The sequence below is a fragment of the Falco biarmicus genome, chromosome 3, assembly GCF_023638135.1.
Source record: "Falco biarmicus isolate bFalBia1 chromosome 3, bFalBia1.pri, whole genome shotgun sequence".
In the NCBI taxonomy this organism is placed as follows: domain Eukaryota; kingdom Metazoa; phylum Chordata; class Aves; order Falconiformes; family Falconidae; genus Falco; species Falco biarmicus.
The window spans coordinates 19,749,102-19,771,020 of NC_079290.1; the positions used below are offsets into that span (position 1 = coordinate 19,749,102).

General features: G+C 37.3%; 1 protein-coding gene across 4 annotated transcripts in view; it reads right to left on the bottom strand.

Moving 5' to 3' along the window:
- COL14A1 (collagen type XIV alpha 1 chain) overlaps nucleotides 1–21,919 on the bottom strand; it is a 123,696-nt gene that overhangs the window by 27,736 nt on the left and 74,041 nt on the right. For all 4 annotated transcript variants that reach the window (XM_056332623.1, XM_056332622.1, XM_056332625.1 and 1 more), the window contains 11 exons: nucleotides 21,341–21,480; nucleotides 19,972–20,095; nucleotides 18,790–18,933; nucleotides 16,636–16,800; nucleotides 15,076–15,114; nucleotides 14,721–14,859; nucleotides 12,264–12,406; nucleotides 11,208–11,317; nucleotides 9,357–9,515; nucleotides 4,932–5,009; nucleotides 4,533–4,619 (listed from right to left, as the gene is read on the bottom strand). In XM_056332623.1, coding sequence (XP_056188598.1) covers nucleotides 4,533–4,619; nucleotides 4,932–5,009; nucleotides 9,357–9,515; nucleotides 11,208–11,317; nucleotides 12,264–12,406; nucleotides 14,721–14,859; nucleotides 15,076–15,114; nucleotides 16,636–16,800; nucleotides 18,790–18,933; nucleotides 19,972–20,095; nucleotides 21,341–21,480 — 1,328 coding nt within the window. The remainder of the gene's footprint in view (nucleotides 1–4,532; nucleotides 4,620–4,931; nucleotides 5,010–9,356; nucleotides 9,516–11,207; nucleotides 11,318–12,263; nucleotides 12,407–14,720; nucleotides 14,860–15,075; nucleotides 15,115–16,635; nucleotides 16,801–18,789; nucleotides 18,934–19,971; nucleotides 20,096–21,340; nucleotides 21,481–21,919) is intronic.

Genomic DNA, 21,919 nt, shown 5'->3' on the forward strand with positions numbered 1-21,919 from the left:
CAACAGGGATGGAATTTATACATGTGGTCATGGGTTCCCCTTCCAGTTGCTGAGACCTCCTGCACATGTGCCTATTCTCACCAAAATCATCACATTGTTAAAGGCTGAGTTTCCAAGAAGGTAAATGGCATCCTGGCTTCTATCAGCAATCGTGTGGCCAGCAGGACAAGGGCAGTGACCGTCCCCCTGCACTGGGCACTGGTGAGGCGGCACCTGGAACCCTGTGTTCAGTGTTGGGCCCCTCACTGCAGGGGGGACACGGAGGGGCTGGAGCGTGTCCAGAGACGGGCAACGGGGCTGGGGAAGGGGCTGGGGCACAAGTCTGATGGGGAGCGGCTGAGGGAGCTGGGGGTGTTCAGCCTGGAGAAAAGGAGGCTGAGGGGGGACCTTGTCGCTCTCTGCAGCTCCCCGAGAGGGGGCTGTAGGCGGGGGGGGGTTGGTCTCTTCTCCCAGGGAACAAGTGATAGTACAAGAAGAAATGGCCTCAAGTTGCACCTGGGGAGGTTTAGATTGGATATTAGGAAAAATTTCTTCACCGAAAGGATGGTCAAGCATTGGAACAGGCTGTCCAAGGAGGTGGTGGAGTTGGTGGTGGAGTCACCATCCATGGAGATGTTTAAAAAACGTTTAGATGTGGCACTTAGGGACATGGTTTAGTGGTAGACTTCGCAGTGCTGGGCTAACGGTTGGGACCCCGTGATTTTAAAGGTCTTTTCCAACACAAATGATTCTATGATTCCAATGACTCAGGAGTATTTTTCACCAAGGAAAACTCCATAATCTACAAGATTTACCATGGTTTAATTTAGAGCTTCTTTGAGGTAAAATACTCTTCTGTCCATTTTTCTCTTTTTTGCTTTCTTCAGCGGTGCATACATCTGTTAATCATTTATTAACCAACTGTTGCCTTTTTCATTAGTATCATCTGAGACACTCGAGTTGCATGTATCTACAGATAGCTGCCATGTGTTTTGCATGCACATGATGCATGCACTGTGTACTCTAGGATAGCATAAATAAAAACATTTTTTTCCCACTTTCTTCAGATCAATTTCACTTTTCCTCCACCTGATTATATTGCTTAATCTCTTGGAATATGAGCTTCACAGGAATTCTGCCCCTCTTCATACTCAAAAAGGACCTCATACAACCAGGCACCATAACTGAATAACTTCCTTTAGAAGCTACAAAAGTACTTATAAAAATAACAGTACTTACATTAAAGACTAAAAAATAGAAAATAACCTTATCAGGTATAATGCATATACTGCTTATAGATACTAATCTAGGAGACTTTAAATAGGAATGCCAATAACATAAATGTTTGGAAGTACCAGAGTACTCTTGCTCTTCAATGAAGGTATCATGATAGTCTCCATATGTGTGACCACACAGTAGTTTTCTACTCCTTGTCTCAGCTCCTTCAGTATTCTCACTTCCATCCCACAGCTCTAGGGCCACGACCAATTCCAGCCCTAAAATCTGATCCCACGCTCTCCACAGAACCATGTTCCAGTTGCCAGTTCCCAAATTTCAGGTCCTCATTTCTGCATTCCAGCCCAGTAGCTCTCTCCGCCCTCCCTCCTGCCTCTGCCTTTCTCCTGCATCTCTCTCAGATTAAAAATTCTTATGCAAATACTGAGCAAAATAACTGCAACTTTTTAATATTCAAAAAAATCACAGTTTTCTCCCATTTTGTTCTCAGAGACAGATTACATTTTTACTGAGTAAGAACATATACTTACAAATAGCTTGATGCTGAGCCGTGAAATCATATGCTTTAAGATTCACAGTGAATTTGGTACACTTGTTCACATTTTGAACCCAGTAACCTTTGCCTGGTTCCAGAAAAGCATTGATTTAAGATGAAAACATCACAAGAGCCTCCCTCATTTTTCTCATAAACTTGTTTTGGTGGTTATTCCCCAGCACAACTAAGCTTGTATGACCAATTTCAAATTTTTCATTTCTTTGGCTTCTGCTTCTAGCCAAGAATTCTTGTTGTGTTTTTTTTCTCTTATTCTACGTAACTTCTTAATAACAAGTGCTTTTCCCCATAAACAACTCTTAACCAACTGTTGTCAAATCCCCTTTTATTTCTTATTAATAGGTAAAACCTATGAAACACTGAAAGCTTTTCTTTGCAATTAAAGTTCTCCAATCCTCCAACATTTTTTGTGTCCTTTTTCACCTTCTCCAGTTCTGCCACACTTCTTTCAAAGGCAGGTGTCAGGTTTGTGTGATACCTTACTCTTACTTTGAGTGGGGAACTTCAGAGAGCATGATCTAGTTCTGGCAAAGATACAGCTGTAAAACCACTATCCCATAATGAAAACTGCCAGGTAATCTTAACTTTAAATGATACTTTGTCTTACCCAAAATGACCCACTTCCTAAAAGAGCTTAAAAAGTATTTCCAGAGTTACTATCCCAGTCAAATGGAAGCCTTTTATTTGGAGTCTTTTTAGTCTGATGTCTAAAACTGGCTACATGGCAGAATTCTGATCTCTTAAACAGTAAAATCCTTGGCTTACAGAAAAGTCACATGACATTTTAACAACTTGGAGCAGTACTGGCCAGACATAGCACATGTGACTTTCTGACTTTTGGTTGGCGCAGAGATGAACACTGACTTTATTCTTTTGCTCCGCTTTTTCCTAGGCCTCTTACTTTTTTCCAGAGCTATGCCATCTAACTGTCTGGCAAAAAATGTACCACTTAGAAGAGGCTGAGTTCCAGAATCACATACTGTCCTGTCTAGAAAGTGATTTTTCTGCTTGATTTTAAGGCCCCCTCTTGCATGGCATTATGATTCTCAGAACACTGTTAAACCTAAATGTAATAAATGTAAAACATTATTTTACTGCTAGGTTAAACTTTAGTTCAGAACATACACGTATCAGGAATTCGTATAGTAACACACATCCTTCCAGTCAAATAATTTTTAAACATTTTTCATTTTACTGTGAAATGTGGTCAAATGGCTCCATTTCAGTTGCATTTTTGCGTGATTTATCCCATTGTCTTTTTCACAGAACACAAGTTGGTCACCTATATACAGAAATTAAAAGCTTAATCCATACTTTCTTTATAATCTACATTCAAATAGGAGAACACAACAATTTTTCCTTATTCAAGATAACAGCTCTTCAATGAATTTTATCGTGAGTTCCTTTCCAAATTTTTGTACCAGAGCTTGCAGAACAGTTCTTGCAGAAAGACTAACCAGTGAGTTGTTAACAGGGTAAATGTCTGCTAGGATCTCTTACATGAATGTCTTATGTGCATGTGAATTTTGTTGTTGAACATGTATCTCATGTAATTTGCTAATTAGACCTTTTCAGAAACTTATTTTCCTTCACATTCTTCACTTGATCTTTCTCTTCAAAACATGCTCTAGGACCAACCAGGACACAGTATGAACAGAAACACAGTTCAAACTTCTTCACAATAGGGTCTTATCTCAAGCTAACTTAGCAAGCAGCCCTAAGATGCCAATAAGAGTTTTCAATCTAGTTGTAAAAGAAAAAAAACACATGACTGTTCTACAAACACCCCAGCATCCCAGTTAGGAGTCTCATTAAACCAAATCTATAATAGACCATTGCAAAGAGAGCCTACAACTTTTCTAAACTGCTAAAAAATCAGCCTTGGGATGTGAGATTGAGTTATCTAACTTTAGTGACCTGTATCTCCATTAACTGGTCTGATACATTGTCTGAGTTCTTCCACAAGCCAGTAAAGAGAAAGGAGGTTTATTCATCTTTCTAAGATACTATGCTGAGATGGAAGGAAAGTTAAATAATTGTCTTCTGGAAGAGACTATCTAGTTCCACTGGTTACGCAAGGAACTTAAATATACATTTACTTAAGAGTTACACAGTAAACACTTAGACGAGTGCTATGAAGTAGCACCACAAAGTACAGGTAAAAGTTGTGACAGTGTGTCCTTCATCATTCACTGGCAAGCTAGAAGAGTTTCAATTCAGCTTTCACCAAAGCCAGTTCATTTCATCCTCTTTTCCCTTCACAGCTTTCAGGTACCTCTCTGCCTCTAAGGAGCTCTCAGAACCAGCACTTTTAGTTCCACTTTCCAGTAAATATTGTACTTAGGTAGGGCTTTTAAGACAGAAAAGTCTTGTTTCATCATTTATCACACAAGTGGCATTGTCATACTCCATATCTTTAATTCATAAGAACACTGTAAACTGAGCATTTCAGAAAGCTAAAATCCAACCTACATTTAATATGCATGTGCTAGCGTAGACAGAAGATGATTAAAAATTTGAAAATAAATGGCATTAACTATGATTTATCTGCTAATGCTACAGACAGATAACAGGATTCAAGGTTTTTTGTAGCATATTACTTGGCATCTTTGCTACAAATTGAAGGTAATTTTATCTTTTTGCCAACACGTAAAACCCTAATTTAACCTTATTAGTTACACAATGGCAGTATATTCATATTTTGAATAAAGGTGGCCAGCAGACTGTTTGGTACAGTCAACCACAAACCTGAATAAAACCTTACCGGTGGTCCAGGAGGTCCAAGAGGACCCTTATTAGCTTCTGAACAGGAACAAGCATGAGGAAGGGCAGGGCAATTTTCCTCATCTCTCTAAAGAAAGATCAAGATAAGAAGAGAATGATGTCCAAAACTTTGATTCAGAAGTTAAGAATTTTATGAAACTAAAACTTCGATTCAGAAGTTAAGAATTTTATGAATCTGAGATACGGTACTGTGTGGATGCCTCAAAAGCACCTACTTGATTCAGAAACATACATCTCTTAGACTTTCAATAGGACAAGTAATCAAAGCATACTTGAGCTTTTTTTATAACTCTTACCCATCCATTTCCATTAAAACATTTGTCTCAATAAAGGGAAAAGTAAAAGGTAAACTCTACAGTTATTGAAAGAGGTTTCTTACCAAGCCAGGAAGCTCACAGCATTTGTCTCGATTGGCCCATGAGGTAGCACAAACAATGTCAAACATCTGTAACTGCAACTGTTTCAAAACAAGAGCGATGTGCAAGATGACTGTTAGTTGTAAGATCATTGCAAAATGGAGACATCAGCAAGTAAAGCTACCTTGATTCAAGCACTTCGACTAGACAGAGGAAGGCTGTCAAATTCAAGCAGCTAGCCACAAATATGTTAATTTGAACGGTAAAAGGCTTGTGTTCTAACAAACTTGTCTGAACTGTCAGACATTACATGGATTAAGCAAGCTGTTCAAGGTTAAATGCTGCAGGTATTTCTTGGATTACCCCCACCTCCTTGATTAAATTTCTGATTTTGCCCAATGGTGTCTCCCAATACTTTTTTGTAGTAAAGGAGGCATCAAGAGTCAGGCAAAAGAGAGCTCAGCTTCTCAAAACTGAGTAATTCCTTTTAAACCACTGGTCTGATGCTCATATTTTATCTGGGACAAGGTCGCCTGTAGCTTATTACTTACACTGAAGCTGAACCACAAATAATATTAATCATTTTCTCCAGTTTTATTTTACTTTAGAATATGCCCTCTCTTATCCATATTATCCCCAGGTAATGACAGTTTAAGGATGACGAAAAGCTTGCTCAGTACATGACAACATGGGCAGAAAATTCCCACCACAGGTCTGTGAACATGGTTTGAGCAAGCATTTAATCTATGAGAACACACACATTTGGTAAAAGGCTGCTAGGTAATCAGAAGCAATATACTGAACAGGACTCAATGGTAAAACCAATTGGAAAACCAATTATCTCCTTTGCAGCCTTAAACTGAACAAAGAGGTTTAGAGGAATGAAGCTTTCTTCTGTTACTATTCCTATTCTTTTTCCATGCTTCATTTATGTGCATACTGAATAGACAGGGGAATGGAACAGAACACACTATTAAATTAACCCCATATGTTAAAAAATTTGAGGAACTGCTAGAGATAGAACTATCTTTGGGTTTGCTCCCATTATTATTTTCAGTGCCATTATTTTAACACTAGAACTGGAGAGGAGTGAAATTAAAAATTTTCTTAAAGCTGCACTGTTTCTAAAGCTGCTAGAATGAACTACAGATGCACACCTTCAGTTTCGCCTCATTTTTTTTTCTATTATAGGTAAACTATTATATTTTAAACAAAGGAAAACTTTCATACACATAGAAACTCCTCTTACCTGCCAGCAGATTATCTGGTTTGTAGATATGCTGCGCTACAGATGCAGACCCACGTGAGCTGGCTCCATGCTGTAAACACCTTAGATAGCTGAAGCGCAGGCAGCATGAAGGCAGCTTTGGGACCCTTGATTTGGCCCCACAAAGGTCTATCCTGAGTCCAGCAAGTCTGTGTCCCTGGCTATGTCAAATACAAGCTGGTTCCATGTGGAGCCACTTAGATGCCTCTCTGCTACACATCCCAAAGCTACCAATCCCAGGAGAACTCATTAGCCTGAGCATAGTAGTACATGAATGTACTGCTCTGGGACTCAGAATGACCCTCAGCATTTGCATGATACTATACTTAAGCAAATAAGACATCCAGAAAAGGAGTGCAGCAACACCTGAGCTGCTTATGCAGAAAGCAGCTTAGCTTCAGAAGAATGGCAGATTGCCATTTTCTCCATAACCCAGTCCAGCCCAAGCTATTCTGTTATCATGAACAATGGAAGGTTGACAGTATTGGCTAAATTTATGCAGTCCTACATAGGCGTGTACACGCATTCATTTTCTCTGGATTAGACAATCTAGAGATCCATAGTGATAAAGCATGTTGGTGTAAAATAAAGAGAAAACAGACATTCTCCAAATTGCTGTATTCACCATCCAAATGTTGAATGACTCAGTATTCTTATTTTAAAATATTACGTGGGTTGCTCTGACTCAAGCTAAATAATTAAACAAAGCTTTCTTTTCTACCATTAAACATTTATTCATAATTCTCTGCATTCATACTGATTTTGCTTTCTAAATGTCCAGCCCCACAAGCAGAATCAGTGAGATGGAAAACTCTGACCATCCTCATCTGATCAGGCTACAGTTCTGCAAAGATTTCTCAAGAGCAGACCACATCACGCATTACGTTTTAAAGCTGGACTTTTTATTAAATCCCACTGAAGGAATAAATAACATTATTTGTTGCATGTCACAGTCAGGTTTCATTGCTCTAGTTGGCTGGAGTGTTTGACCCAGAGATGCATCACTATTGAGAGATGTTAAAAGGGCTAGGCACCTTTAGCCTAATCCTCTTTTTGTCCTATCTATCTATATTTTTGCCTGTTCACTGAACTGTTGCACACCATATGCATCGATGGGAAAAAACACTGATATAATTATATTCCCTCAAAATTGAAATGTTTTGCAGAATTCAGGTGATTGCACTAGATTCATTTATTTAAAAAAATACACTAAAAACATTCTGACTATGTTAAACTGCTATATGTGAATACAGTCAGAACAGAACATCCATAATTTTATTCCAAAATAACTGCCTGTCAGTTTTTATTTTAGATAATACACACGTCTAAGACTAAGATTAAAGCATTTCATGAAAATACAGCTGATGAAAAAAGAACTTTTCAGAACTACCAACAAGCCCCAATTTTTATATCAATTCAAACCTATTTTTAACGTCTTACGAATAGGATTTTTTCTTGTATGCCAGCCTTCATGAGCCTTTTAAAACTGTGAAGACACCAGAACCAACTAAATCCCAGAATTCTAATTCCAATGGTGGCAAAAGCAATATCTAAGGAGGCACATGTGTACTTCTACCTTACGGTCTACCAGCTTTCATGACTTTCAGATCAGGGATTTCCTGCCACAGGTTTGTTAACAACCAATATTTCCATTTCATTCATCTGTCCAGGCTTCCCTACGATCTATGTAAATATTTAACACCCACAAAATTCTACAAGGAGCTGCACTGATCTACTACCTGTTGTGAGAGGAGCCTCTATCCTGCCTCCTACTAGCTTCCTTTGATGTCCTCTAATTTTTTGGAGCAGAGGAAACCAACTCATTCATGCCTTAAATGTGGCTATTCATACAAGTTCTACTCAATATGAATAAAATGTGCAGAATGGAGACTTTAAAGAATGGTATTTGGGTGCTTTTTTGACCTGCTTATAATTTGGTGTATGCAGCAATACTTGAAGGAAGCTAAACAGTACTGCGGAGTAAAGAATTTTCATCTTCAGCTACCCATTTGTAGTCTTACATCAGTTTCGCAGTTCATGTGAACAAAACCAAATTTTTCAGTGAGTGGGCAGTCTCTTTTATAGATTCCTGGGTTCTAACAAAAGACACCATTTCTTTACAAAGCTTTCTCTAATGCCAAGATTTCCTAAGTCTGCCTTTTTCTGTTTCTATTGGAATGTGACTACAAAGGTTTCTCTGTGTAATTGTCTTTAGAGTTTTCATATAACTATTATCCATAAGTTTGAGGTCCCAAGGCTCTTTTTTGTACACAGAGATATATTCCAAGGGCACATTTTTTACTAAAAATGAGTATTTCCACACAGTAGCAAGTGAATACATTTTTGACACTTCATTCCTGTTCAAATCAAGCCTTGAGTTCAAAGTTCACATTCTCTGCTAACCTCCTTGGAGGGTCAAGGAAGTTCAAAGAAAATCAGCAATCATACAATAGAGCAAAGAAGCCTTCCTAAGCTCATCACACACTGTCAATTCTTCTTAAACAACTAAATCTACCTGAAAAACCCAAATAAACCTTCTTAATGACATCCGGAGCAAAACTGAAAGACTCCCATAGGTTGCCATGCCAACCCAATGATCAATTACTGCTTCTAAGAGAATAATTTCATAGGAATGACAGAGTACTTAATCTTGGGAAAGTTCTTTCACATTTTAAATACTTTATATTATAAAAGAACTAGATATACCAAGACAAGGGCTTTCGGGGGCCATCTGTGTCAAACCAGTTCAATTATTTAATGAACAGACAGTAAGATAGAGAGCAAACAAAGAGTAAGAGAGTATAAGAGACATAGGGAATAATCATCACTCAAAACAAAGTTTAAATTATTCCAGGCAAAGGAGTTATATACATTGTATTACTCCATGTAATGAAGTTTAGAACATAAGTCATATCCGAATGTATCGACTGTGCTCACACACGTGTTTGCGAATAACATTTGAACAAGGATGATCTAGTGACTTATTTATTAAAATAATCAAAAATAGATTTTGTCCAAGTTGAGAACTATTTGCAGGCTTTTGCAGAATTTCTGAAATGCTGGAACTTTACTGTCTGAAATATGAGTTCACTCTGCTTCAACTTAAAATTAATGGCAGAAATCCCAAACACTTTTTTCATATATTTGAAATATTTTAAAGAATTGGTCTTGTACTACTCACTGGCGCAGAGTTGTCTCTTGGTCCTCTGGATCTGACCATTCTCCCCAGCACTTCTATGCCATCAGAACTAATATTCCCGGCTGCATTAATGGTCTTCTCGCCCACTTGTTTGCAGTCAATAATTATTTTGGCTGTAGTCTTGCTGATAACAACATGCAACTAAGCAAAAGAAAAGATGTTTTAACACACAAAGGAGCACAGAGGATATATATACATTCCTGGGAATAGGCAGGTATTTTTTTAAATGAGCCCCTTACTCCCTGTTTGCTAATGAAACTCAGAATAATCCACAGCAAATAATCTAGGTGACCTCTAGAGGTCCCTTCCAACCTGAATTATCCTACAATTCTTACCTGCTTAATGAATTTACCTTATTTTTCTGCTTATGGAACATCTGCATACAAACTGGCACCTCACATAATTTATTGAGTAAGAAAATAATTTATCCCTTGCAAAAGATCCACACAATGTTCATACACCACCCAGATCCCGAAGAACCCTTGATTTATGTGGTCAGTAATACTTCCTGGGCCTTGTATAATCCTGCTATATAGCACTGCATTTCACCAATACGTCCTTTATAGCCACTCGCAAAAGCCAAAACTAAGCAGTAAAATTTAGTCTGTAAATTATACATTAACAACACAGCAAAACCTTTTGTAGTGAAGTTTTTACACTGAAAAAGATCAAACCACATCAAACGTGGTACAGAAAAGCAGAACACAGCAACCAAGTTACTTCCCTTCTGCCTTGACTCACACTCTGTTGCACATTGATGATGCAGCAAAGACATTCCCAGCAGAGAGGACAATCCTAGCCACAACCGTCCTGTCATGAGCAAACTCTCAGTTAAGCAAAGGAAAGGACAATTTGAGGGAGGGGGGACACCAGATGAAAAGCTGGTAGAAATGTAATATCTTCTCTATACCAGTACACTAACTACATGGGGATCGGAGCCCAAGGTCAGAGAATGGCAGGAAGAAGTCCTTTGGCTGCTTTGGTCTGGGCTCAGCTGGAAATAAATAACTGAAAAGCTGCTATGAATTTGGTCTTGTGCACTTTTCAAACACACATCTAGCAAGGATCATCATTCAAAATACAGAAAAATGCTTAAGAGGAGAATTTGCTAAAGTGCCATATATTGTTCCAAAGTACAACTTAAAAGAGTCAGAATTAGACCCCAGCTCTGTCCTACCTTCTCTTTCTTGCTCTTGATTAAAAAACAAGTACAGAAAAGTTGAGCTTTGTAAATACCGTCCCTCAGTCCACAGCTTCCTTTTTTTATTTAGGAAAGATACAAACATCAGGAATAAAAGTGAACAACAAAAGCACCTTCCACAACAAATATGTGCTACAATCCCAGCACTACTTCATCTGCTTTCAGAAAGAATGTTGTGAGTTCTCTAACAGCCAAGAAAAGTTTGTAACGGCATAGCCCTTAAAATATGTTTAAAAATAACAGCTCTAGTCAAAAAAAGAGTATATTTTTTTTTGCTTAACATTTTCTTTTCATTGAATGACATTTCTAATCCAAACCTTAAAAGGAGAAGTCAATTTATCTCTAAATTACATTTCAAGACAAGTATTTTTAATCAACTCTAAAACAGAGGCACAAAGCATGAGATGAAAATTTATCATATCAGCTTCATCACAAAAACTATGACTTCTTTAACGTTAGTTCATTATTGCAAAGAGACTTAAAACAGCTTGGTACATGATTCTGAATACGCAAAACACATTTCTATTGGCAGTGGTTGACCACATGAAGGAAGATTTCAAAACATGAAAAATTCACACATCTTTATTCAGAGTGGTTTGGTTTTTGGTTTTTTCTCTACTACCATTACTAACCTTATGAAAACTCCCATAAAATATCTTCCTTATTTCAGGACCTTCAAAAGTCACAGTTTGAAAATCTCCTTTGTAGTCGTAGTTAAAGAAAGTCAGGGTTTTACCACCATCTGTGTGAGAATAAAAATAAGGGCTCTGTGTTAGAGGAAGAAAAGGCCTGATACATTATTTAAAAGAGTCCATTTTGTGTTACAAAGAGTGCAAATGATATCAGATCTAAAGTTGGTAAAACACATTCATAAGTGATATACTGACCCAGAAGAAACAAGTTATTTCAGAGGAAAGGTCTTTTGCGGTTTGACAAAAAGGATGGGCCAGTGGTTGGGAGCCTACCTCACCCATGTCTATGTGATCCTACTCTCCCTCTAGTTCTGTGTGGGACTTGGACAAGGAAAGCAGATACAGATCCTCAAGCTAGCTAAATGCCTGATTTCTACCTATTTCAAGGTGACTTATCTAAAAAATTCTAGGAAAGAAAGAAAGATAAGTACTAATATATCTCTTTTAAAATTGGCAGCTATGAAGAACATCTACCGTGGTATCTGCATCTTTTCAACAGTAAATATGGAAACCTAAATTATAATCCCTGGTTTACAGTTGTGGAAGTCAAATCAAGTAGAAATGAAAAGAATCATCCAGAGATCATGTCTCTAGCTTTAAGTCTACTATCCCCAGACTGCATTTCCTCTATGTATACCATACTGTCAGTACCACTGGCATATATCAAGACAGATTCTATTAGAAACAGATTCAGAGCAGTTGAAATTTTAAAAGCAAATGAGTAAATTCCTTATATCAATTTACATCCAGTACAGCTCTTTGCATTTCAGTATCATTACTCCCAGTTTAGAGCAGCGTACTCGAAATTTGACTCTTAACTGCAAATTAAACTCCATTAAATTAAATCTAAAAAACATACATTAGAGACTCTCACCTTCCGGATTCAGGTAACTGTTCTGGCAGGATATTATAACACTGGCAATAATAAATCTAGACACAGAATGAATCATTCATTCAGTTAAAGAAAAAGTCACTGACAAAACACAAAATACATACTGTCTAAAATAACTCCAACCAGTGGTTCATATCCTTCATTTAAAATCTCCCAAAGAGCAAATGGCTCTGGAGGTGTGTCAGGAAGTATACGGAAGAGAAACGTAATGGTGTAATCAGAAGGGAGACCTTCAGGATGCAAATACCTGTAAGAGAAAGAACACCTTTCAAACTGAAAGAAACATTAAAACTGGTGATTTACTCACCATCTGTTCAGCTAACATACTTCCTATTACTCTGTGTATTTCTTTGGAAGTCAAGACTGAGAAGCAGTATGAGTAAGTGTTTGCAAAATCTACTCAAATTGATAAATAATAAAAGAATACTTATGAAGAAAGGAGATTTTTTTCCTTGAAATTTACAAAATTGTGCTAAATTATTCTTTTTTTCTTTAATTTGAAGATCAAATCAGAGGTCATTTTGAAGTAAAGATGCAATTAATTATATTAAAAGCTTTTAAAAAACAGTAGCTACTCACAAGACCTTTGTTATTACGTGGTTTAACGGACAATGAAAATAGAAGTTGCTTGGAAGACCAATCTCAATAGGCATATCCTTTGTCATTTAACCATTACTAATGGATTAAAATTAGCCATGACAGAGACTGTTAAAGGAAGCTTTCTAAATTATAGGGAATTTAGCTTACACATTTCAAAGCCACTATATAAGAAAGTGAAGCCAAAACAGTTCACACATACAGAAACACAATCTGTTCTAGAATTTTTGCAGAAGAGAAAGGAAATACATGACATAAAATAAGTATGTAATTTTACACCTTTTCATAATTTTTTTTTATTTAGTACTTCAAATTTAAATTAATCTTTCATTGCCAAATCCCAAAGTGGGACATTTGGGTGAGTGTCTGAAACTACTAACTATATTTTGAAAATGTTAATTGGCCCGATTTCTTAAAATCACAATAAAGGCATCTGAAAGAAGCCTGAAGAGGTTATTTAATCAATTTATTTTCCCCAAATATGATTCATTCCTTCTAAATGTTTCTAGCACATGTAAGATGTATAGATGTTAATCATGCTGGAAAAGGAGTTAAATGTGATATATAATCAATATGTGCTGCACAGTGTTTTCAGATGATCAAACATGATGTTACACTGCAAATTTCCCATAGAGAAAAGGGAAGGGTACTGAATAGGTACAAAAAAAAAAAAAAAAAAAAAAAGCAAGGAAAAAAAAAGCCTTACAGTATGCCTACTGTACAAAGAATGAAAAAAAATCAGTAATCAGGGTGGGGCAAACAGGGTTTGGGGATACAGAGCTCAAAAAGGAGAATAATATTAATGGCATTCAGTGCACAGATGAGATGACAAAACCAAGTGTTATTATTCAGACGTACCTGTAGATCATCAAGTGAAAGGCAGTGAAAGTCTAATGAAGCAGTAAAATTGGGCTAGGATGGCAGCAAGAGAAGAGCATATAAATGCAGCAGATCCAATTAGAAAGAAGCAGAAAGTGAAAAAGAAGTGAGAAATGCCAATCCCTGGAAATTTCAGCCCATCTAGACCCAGGAGGACACTAAATATGAAGAATGCAAAAAAAAAAAAACCACCAAAAAAAAAAAGTATAGCTCCACCTGGGATACAAGAAGATAATCACAATCACACAAAAAGACTAATCTGACATTTAATATAAACCTCAAAAGTAATTTCCCACTGTTTTTCTTCCTTATCTCACCTAAAGGATACTTTTTGTTACATCTTCCCATGATTAATCCAGCAGGGCTACTGTTTTTCTCTGGTGCAACTTAATACAAAGTGGGGGACTGGACTGAGAGGAACCAAACACAACATACACAGTGGTCATAGAAGAAACTGAGAGTTTCCATCACTTCCTCTCTGAGGAATGACTGTAAAAGTTTGGTCAGAGGTTTCTTCATCACTTCCTCCATTTCTCTCCCAATCAGTGAACTATGTCCTGCCTTCCAGGAAGCTACTAGACCGTGTTCACACAGACTCATTTCAGCATAATGAGATAATCTTCCTTTGTAATCAACAAACGGACTTGGACTCAAGTAAAAGTGACCGAGGACAGCTAAAGCAGGTTCTCATTCTGACCCCACTTCAAAGACATTCTGCACTCTGTAAGACTTCAACTTGCATTCCACAGGCACCTTTCACAAAGTACTACATACTGGAATCTGCCCAGACATACCCCTGCATGAAATTGCTAGGTGCTAAACTGGCACAAGCCTGAAACTGGCTCATACAAGAAACCCAAAAGAGCCAGTGGGCTTACTAACTTTTACGCACAAGTGCTATTTTTGAATGAAACTGATCGAGAACTCAGGACCCCAGACACTCTTCCTACTCATTAGTATAATGTAGATATACACTAGCATCTCTGCTCTTCTGACATGAAAATATTGGTCCCTGAAACAAAGAATTGTCTGCACTAGACAATTACCTTCATGTGTTTTATGAATACTTATATGTTAATACATACTTGGTAGGCTGGGATACCAGGGCATCCTTGTGCAGTCTGTAACATGGGTAAACATTAAATGTACCAGGTTCCATTGAAACCCCTTCTACAGCTGAAAACTCCTTTTCAACCAATCCAAACATTTCCATCATTTTAAATCCTGGAAGGTATCAAAACATACATTCTATTAATTTAAATTAATACCGCATTACAGGAAACAAATAAATGACAAAGCCAGTTGCATCAAAGAGTTTCATTCACCATCTGTTTAACAGCTGTTAGCGTAAAGGGAAAATTATTGCCTAATATTGTGAAAATCCGGTAATGAAAATGATTCCATAAATCAGGAACAAAAATAAACACAAAAATACTGTACCTGCAAAATTGTTGCCATCTTTAACTACCAATGGGCAGGCTGGAAAAGAAGGAAAGATACATTTAAGGATACAAGTGATGTCCCACTGGGTCAGAACAACGATCCACTCAGCCCAGTACTCTATCCCCAACAGTAGCAAAAGGAGATGCTCTTTAGGAAGGGCATGCAAACCCAGCCACTTTCTACCCCATTCGGTTGATGCTCCTTAGGATCCACAAGGGTTGCAGCAAAGATGTTAAAGAGTACATCCCTGTGCGTTCCATTTAACATCCTTTCATGGATCTGTTGCCTATGAATTTGTCTACTCCTATGAACCTGCCTTCATAACCTCTTGTGGACACAAATTCACTGCCTGCTGCATAAAAAAGTATGTCTTATACTGTGTTTCAGCCAATGCTCCCTAATTCTCTATTTGTGAATTTCTCCAGCTTAACTCAATCTCAATCAAGTTCAATTACTTTAGCTGGCATCCTCTGTACCTTTTCAAACTTCACAATAGCTTTCATGAGCAACACAGACCAGAACTGCATGCAGCCCTTAAGACGTGTGCACATATTTTAAATAGTTGTAAATCTGGTTCATATTTTTCCTCTGGTAGGGAAGAAAGCACACTAATCTCTTCCAGGAAAAGTGCCCAGGGCAATCAATAAGCCTAGAGGCAGGGTGTCAAATATGGCACCCCAGGATACTCATATTCAGAGAGATCACTTTTGGAATACAAGCACAAGCGACCTACAAATGCTACTGTTGAGTATTCTCAGTAATCAACATTCTCTCTTTCACTGAAAGCAGAGTTTCTGCTCAAAACCAAAGAACTGATGGGACACAAGCAACATATTTGTGCTTAGCAGCTCTGACATAATTTACAGTTTCATGATAACAAACAGTCCTATGCACAAGAACTCTGTACAATCACCAATTATTCATGTCAGCTATACAGTGCCTACTTCCTGGCTTCTTATATATAAGGAAACATATTGCGGGCACACACCTAAAAGCAAATAAATGATTGAACTCTAACCATTAGGTGTTGTTCCAGAAAGTCTTTCCCTTCATTTTCATAAAGAGTCTGAAGTATGGCATTTTCACAGATTTCAAAGAGTTTGGGCATATTTTATGCTTTTCTTTAGGCTACAACTCTTCTACTTTCTCTGATAATACAAACATTAATGATTAGCTCTCCATTAACAAATTATCCATGGTGATCTGAGTAATAATAAATGTAGCTAACTGTGCTCTTACAGATGGTAGCCTAGGAAATAAAATGTAATTAACTTTTTATGACAAAATTCTGACCCATTAACAATGTTTCATGTCTGAAGTAAGTTTCTGACAATCAATGGCTGTATCTTGGATTTATAACAAACAACCATTGATTATTCTGAAGTCACAACACTTTCATTTCCTTAATCTTTTCTGGAAATAACATTTGAGTTTACAATACCTGCAGTAAATTATGTTTAAAAGATCAAGAATATCTCTTAATAGAAAATTAATCGTTAGAAAACCCCCACTATTTAGCACTTATTTTAGAAGCAAGTGTAAGTCAAAATGACTAACTTGCTGATGCAGTTTCACAAACAAAAGTGATCAGCTCATCTTCAATCTTTGTAAAGGCATCAAAGTCATCCACAAAGAAGACATGTCGTTCACTGGGCTTGCTGCCAATATTAACTAATTCTGAATAGTCAGCATCAGCTACTCCAATAGCAAAAAAGCTGAAACCTGTAAAAGAAAAAAGAACACTCTTGTGAGTCATTCATTTAGAGAGTGGAAATACAATATGAACACCACTGTATTTGCACTGGCTCCTTTCCTGATTAAATATAAAGTTGGAAATTCTATTATTATCCTGCAACACAAGAAAATTAATGCATGTAATCTAAAATAAAGGTAATACATTCTCTGTGAGGTATTTCCTTCGGCTATTTATGCTTAATCAGTTAATTAAAGCATGTTTTCTTGAACACATATAAGACCACTCGTAGTTTAAAATTCTTGCATAAGTTTAAATGCTTTTCTAATTTAATGCTGTACTGTATGACACACAAAAATATCCATGTATCAAGTATATCATAAATACAAAGTACAGAAATTAATTTCCTGTAGGTCTTTCACAGATTTTGTTCTGTGCCATATATTAATCAGAGTTTTCGAGCCACTGCTGCCTCATGAATGCATACTGAAATAAATGCATTCTCATTTCACCAGCAACTTAACTGCACTGGTTGAATTTGTTCGATATATTCTGCATGGATATATTTTGAAATTTGGGCCTGACTTACAAGATTAAAATTAAACGGAAATTGTATCCTATATGTTTAAGGAACAGCAAAGTAGCTAAAACGTTTTCAACATTTTCCTTTCCATAAAAGATAAAGAAAAAACCTGTCTACATCAGGCTGAATATTGTTAATGGACACACTGTTCTCGCATGGCTCAGTCCCAAATTCACTCCAGTCAATCAAGATTGTCTTTTAGCTTGAATAAGGCCCAAGGGCATTCATCACATTCTGCAGAGCTTTTAACATAACAAAACTTTGAATTAATGTATTATAACAATATCTTCATGTCTCATCCAATATCAGCACCTCTTCATGCCAGTCTCTATTGTAGATGCAAGTCACTACCTGCTACAGCCTATCCGCAGCCTACACATGCAGCATGCATAAAAAGAAATGGGAGAGAGGAAGTCATTTGTCCAAGGCGACACATCCCAATCAGCAACTGAACCCCCACCACGTGCCATCTCCTCTTGAGGTCATTGCCAGTCTAATAGTTAATAAGGCAATGGCAAGACTTACCTGCCAGTTAAAAATTTTCTGTTCAGCTTAGATACACACTCCAATTAATTCACAAATATGGGGGTTTCTTGACTGGTATTAAAACAAGTTATGCATGCTCCACTATTTTATGATATGATCTTATTCATGAAGACGCTGCACTCAGCATCTAGCAACAATATAAGCAAGCAGCCAAGATCAATGATTGTGTTTCAAGAGTCAGTAATATATGCTGGTAACTTCTTAGCTGCCAAAGTGTAAAGGCAAATAAAAAAGCACATATGTAACTTCTTCTTAGATCTCCTCACATTAAAAGGATGATAACTTTTTTCTTCCATCCTTTGGTTTTGTCCATGTAGCCCACTGCACCCTTTGGGTTTTGATACAATCCTCAGTACCAGACATTTCTGCAACTACCCCAGTTCTTATGCTTAGACTCACAACACTGTATGGCTGCTTAAAGCTCTAAAATCAGTGCTTTAAAGAAAAAATCCTAAGGTAATTACTGTAACATGAGAGCAGATCACAACCAGTAAAAGAATATATGAAAGAATTTTCAAAGGACCTCTTGTATAGGAAACAAAACCATTCGGTTTGCTGGTAACTGCAAGACTACACTTCACAGATGACAGTCCATGTTCTCAGGATCATGTCCTCTAAAGTATTCATCCTGAGAGCAATTCCACTGACTACTACATGATTTTAGCACTGCCATCAAAATGAAAAATAAAAGCATTAATCACCGAACAAAATCCAGAATCTAACCATAGCTTAGTGATATTTTGAGTTTCTCAGCAACTACTGCCTGTTTTCTTTAAACTTGGAAATCTTCCTGGAGCAAAATTTACCCTTATCTCATGCCCACACTTATGTATTCATAATTAATGAGAAAAAGGAAAATATGAATAATTCTTGAAACTACACATTTTACCATCTAGTTGCATTTCTCTGGAGACTTTGTTCACATCATCTTGTGATCGCCCATCAGTAATGACAACCAAAACCTTTGGGATGCCCCTTCTCATGCCTGCCTCTCCAGTAAACAGGAATTCTCTTGCATGTTTAATGGCTTTGCCTGAAACAGAAAAAATTGACAGCATGCTTCTACTGTGACATAAATCCAATTTCTCTTGGCTTCTCATATCGTATGTTAGACATCGATAAAAAGAGAAATCTGTCAGGTCCTGAGCAGTCTGTAAATTAGCGCACTCAGTAGTTATTAAAATAGAGATTCAGAAAAGTTTAATTTTGACCTTTGAAAATTTGATGACTTCAGCCATCAATTTCTCAATCTAGAAGGTGAAGATCAAGAGCATGACATGTGTGGGAAATGGTATTCTGTGCAGGTTAGAAGTAACAAAATCTTCCCTTACTGGATTGTAGGGCCCAATCCAGGTAACAACTGGAAGTGCCATTGTAACATTTTCTTGAGTAAACCAAAAACGTGTTATTTTGATATGACTGAGACTGGAATGCAATGCAACAGCTGCAAGAAATTTCTGTGCAGTCTGAGAATAATAAAACATAGGTTTCCAACTAAAACAGATTTTAACTCTTTCAGCAGTCATCTTTAATTTCTTCACATCAGAGAGCTATGTTAAGGGATTAATTAAAATATAACTCCATTCAGTTAACAGACATCTTCCCCCAGCCTAGTCTTAAACATACCACTGAGGCTTAACTGTCCTGGCTTATAACCAAGCAGATCCTCCACTCTGTCCACTGTTTTCTACATCCTCCCTCCCACCTTATCTCCCCTCCTACTTTTCCACTTGCCAAGCTGATTTCATATTGCTCCCCATTCCACCTCCCACAATCCGCAAACTCACTTCTGCCTTGCTGCCTTTCTCCTTTCTTCCCTTCCTCCTTGATCCTTGACATCACTGCTGATCAGAGGGGTGAATACCCAGCAGCAAGAGGTGAAGAGTGTCAACTGCAGATTATGAAGACTTTCTAACTTCAAAGTTTAAAAAACTAACCTTTCACCTCCAGCTTGGAGATAACACGTTGTCACTGGTTTTGCACTTATATAAACCACTTAGCAAATGGGAAAGAAATACTGCACAGAAAGAACCAGGGAGAAAATCTGCATCATCATCATGACCTTTCTCACCTGTTTTTGTATTTCCTCCTTTGTAGGCTATTTGCTGAATAGCTTCAAGAAGAGTCTCTTTTGTTTTGTATGCATTTAATTTAAATTCTGTCCTGGGATCATCACTGAACTGAATTATTGCCACCTGTGCACACAGAAGATGTGTTCATTACTAAAGCACCACCCAGTGTATAAGCAAAAAGTAAGTGAATCAGTGCATTTAAAACAAGATTTATCTTGTGACTTTGGTTCATCCTTAAATTGAAGCCAGAATTTCTTTTCTTTTTAAGAAGCTTTCACTAAATAATGTTTAATTTTACTCTCTGAAGCCTTGGCAATAATCTAACACTTTCTGGTTTCATTCTGCAGCAAACAGGATGAGAAAAGTAAATACCCACTTTGGCAGAGCACTCTCAATCAAGCCCAAAAGCAAAATCCTAGTTACAGTTGCTCACGTGTGTACAGTTACTCATACACAAAACTGCAGGGACTTAATTCAGTCTCCACAAATTAATACCTGCACATAAGTAAATTAAGTTAGGAAGCAATACTGAAGCAAGTAATAGAAAGATGCAAGACCATATTCTGAAACAGTCTCTCCTAAATATGACGTTACATGAGTCCAGACCCTGTATTTCAATACTGTGCACTAAACCTTTACAACTCACAAAACATATATTGAACCTCATATTCTGTAAGTGCTGCCCCTTGTTTAAAAAGAGCTATTCACATGCTTAGGCTTAAGCTTGGGCTTCAGTTTCTGAAGCACCATGGACTACATTCTGCGAAAACAGCTGTATAGCAAGAAACAGTAAAAACTGAGCATTCTTCAGGCTTTGGACCAGTTAAAAATAATTTTCAATGCAATCCCAAACTGCATATTGCACAAGTAACACTTCAAACAACAGTAGATTTGCCAATAATCTTTATGGAGCAGATTCAAGCATCTTTAATCAAATACATAAACCAAATAATCATTATAAATACTGTATTTTATTTCAAGCACTTTAGACTCTGTAGAGCACGTGATTTTAAATAAACAAACCTTTAATTTTCCTTATCAATGCCATTTTTAGCTTATATAGAAATAAACACCACAGTGAGTACCAATACCAAAAACATTAACACAACTGAAATCTCATTAGAATGATTTAGAGAAGACCGAAATGATACTTAGCTTTCATGCTAGCAAAATTCGTATCATTAGTTCCACCATACGGTGTGTATAGAAGAAGATATTGGGAAAAAAAGTGCTGTCCTAAACCAGTTTATATCTTCAAATGAACTGTGAAATGATGTCAGTTATTTTTTTTATACATTCCCCTTCTGGTGCTACAGTAAAATACCCTGTCAAGTCTATGCATCCTCTGTGTCTCTACATGTGGATTACCTGTGTTCCATCAGGACCAATCTTATCCAAAGCTCCAACCGTGCTATAGAGAAAGCTAATTATTTTATTGAAATTGTCATCTCCAATACTCCATGACCCATCCACCAGGAATGCCAGGTCAGCTTTGGCTGCTTTACACACTGAGAAAGAAAAGCAAGCATTTTGGAATTAGAGCAATGCTTTAACTCTTCATGAAATCTCATATATCACTTAAGAAAATGCAACTGTCATGAAAAGCCCTTGTTTAATGTTAGTTAATAATGCTTTAGCAAACAGACCTGCTGGCATTGACTTCAGTGCAGGTGTAGAACCATCTGAGCTCTGCAAGGGGTGAATGGCCTGCACTGACAGATCCTATCCCAAAATACACTTCAAGGCATAATCGTTCTTTAAAATCTGGCTAACCATTTTTTTTTTTCAGGTTGTTAAGTAAAGTCACACGTGAACTTATACAATCCCAGACTCCTTGACTGTGGAGGTTCCCAGGGGGAAAATAGCCCTTTCAAAAAGTTACGCTTAGTTCCGTGGTGCCTAATGCTCACCTTTCAACTGTACTATTTAAGAGCTGCACAGGTTTCC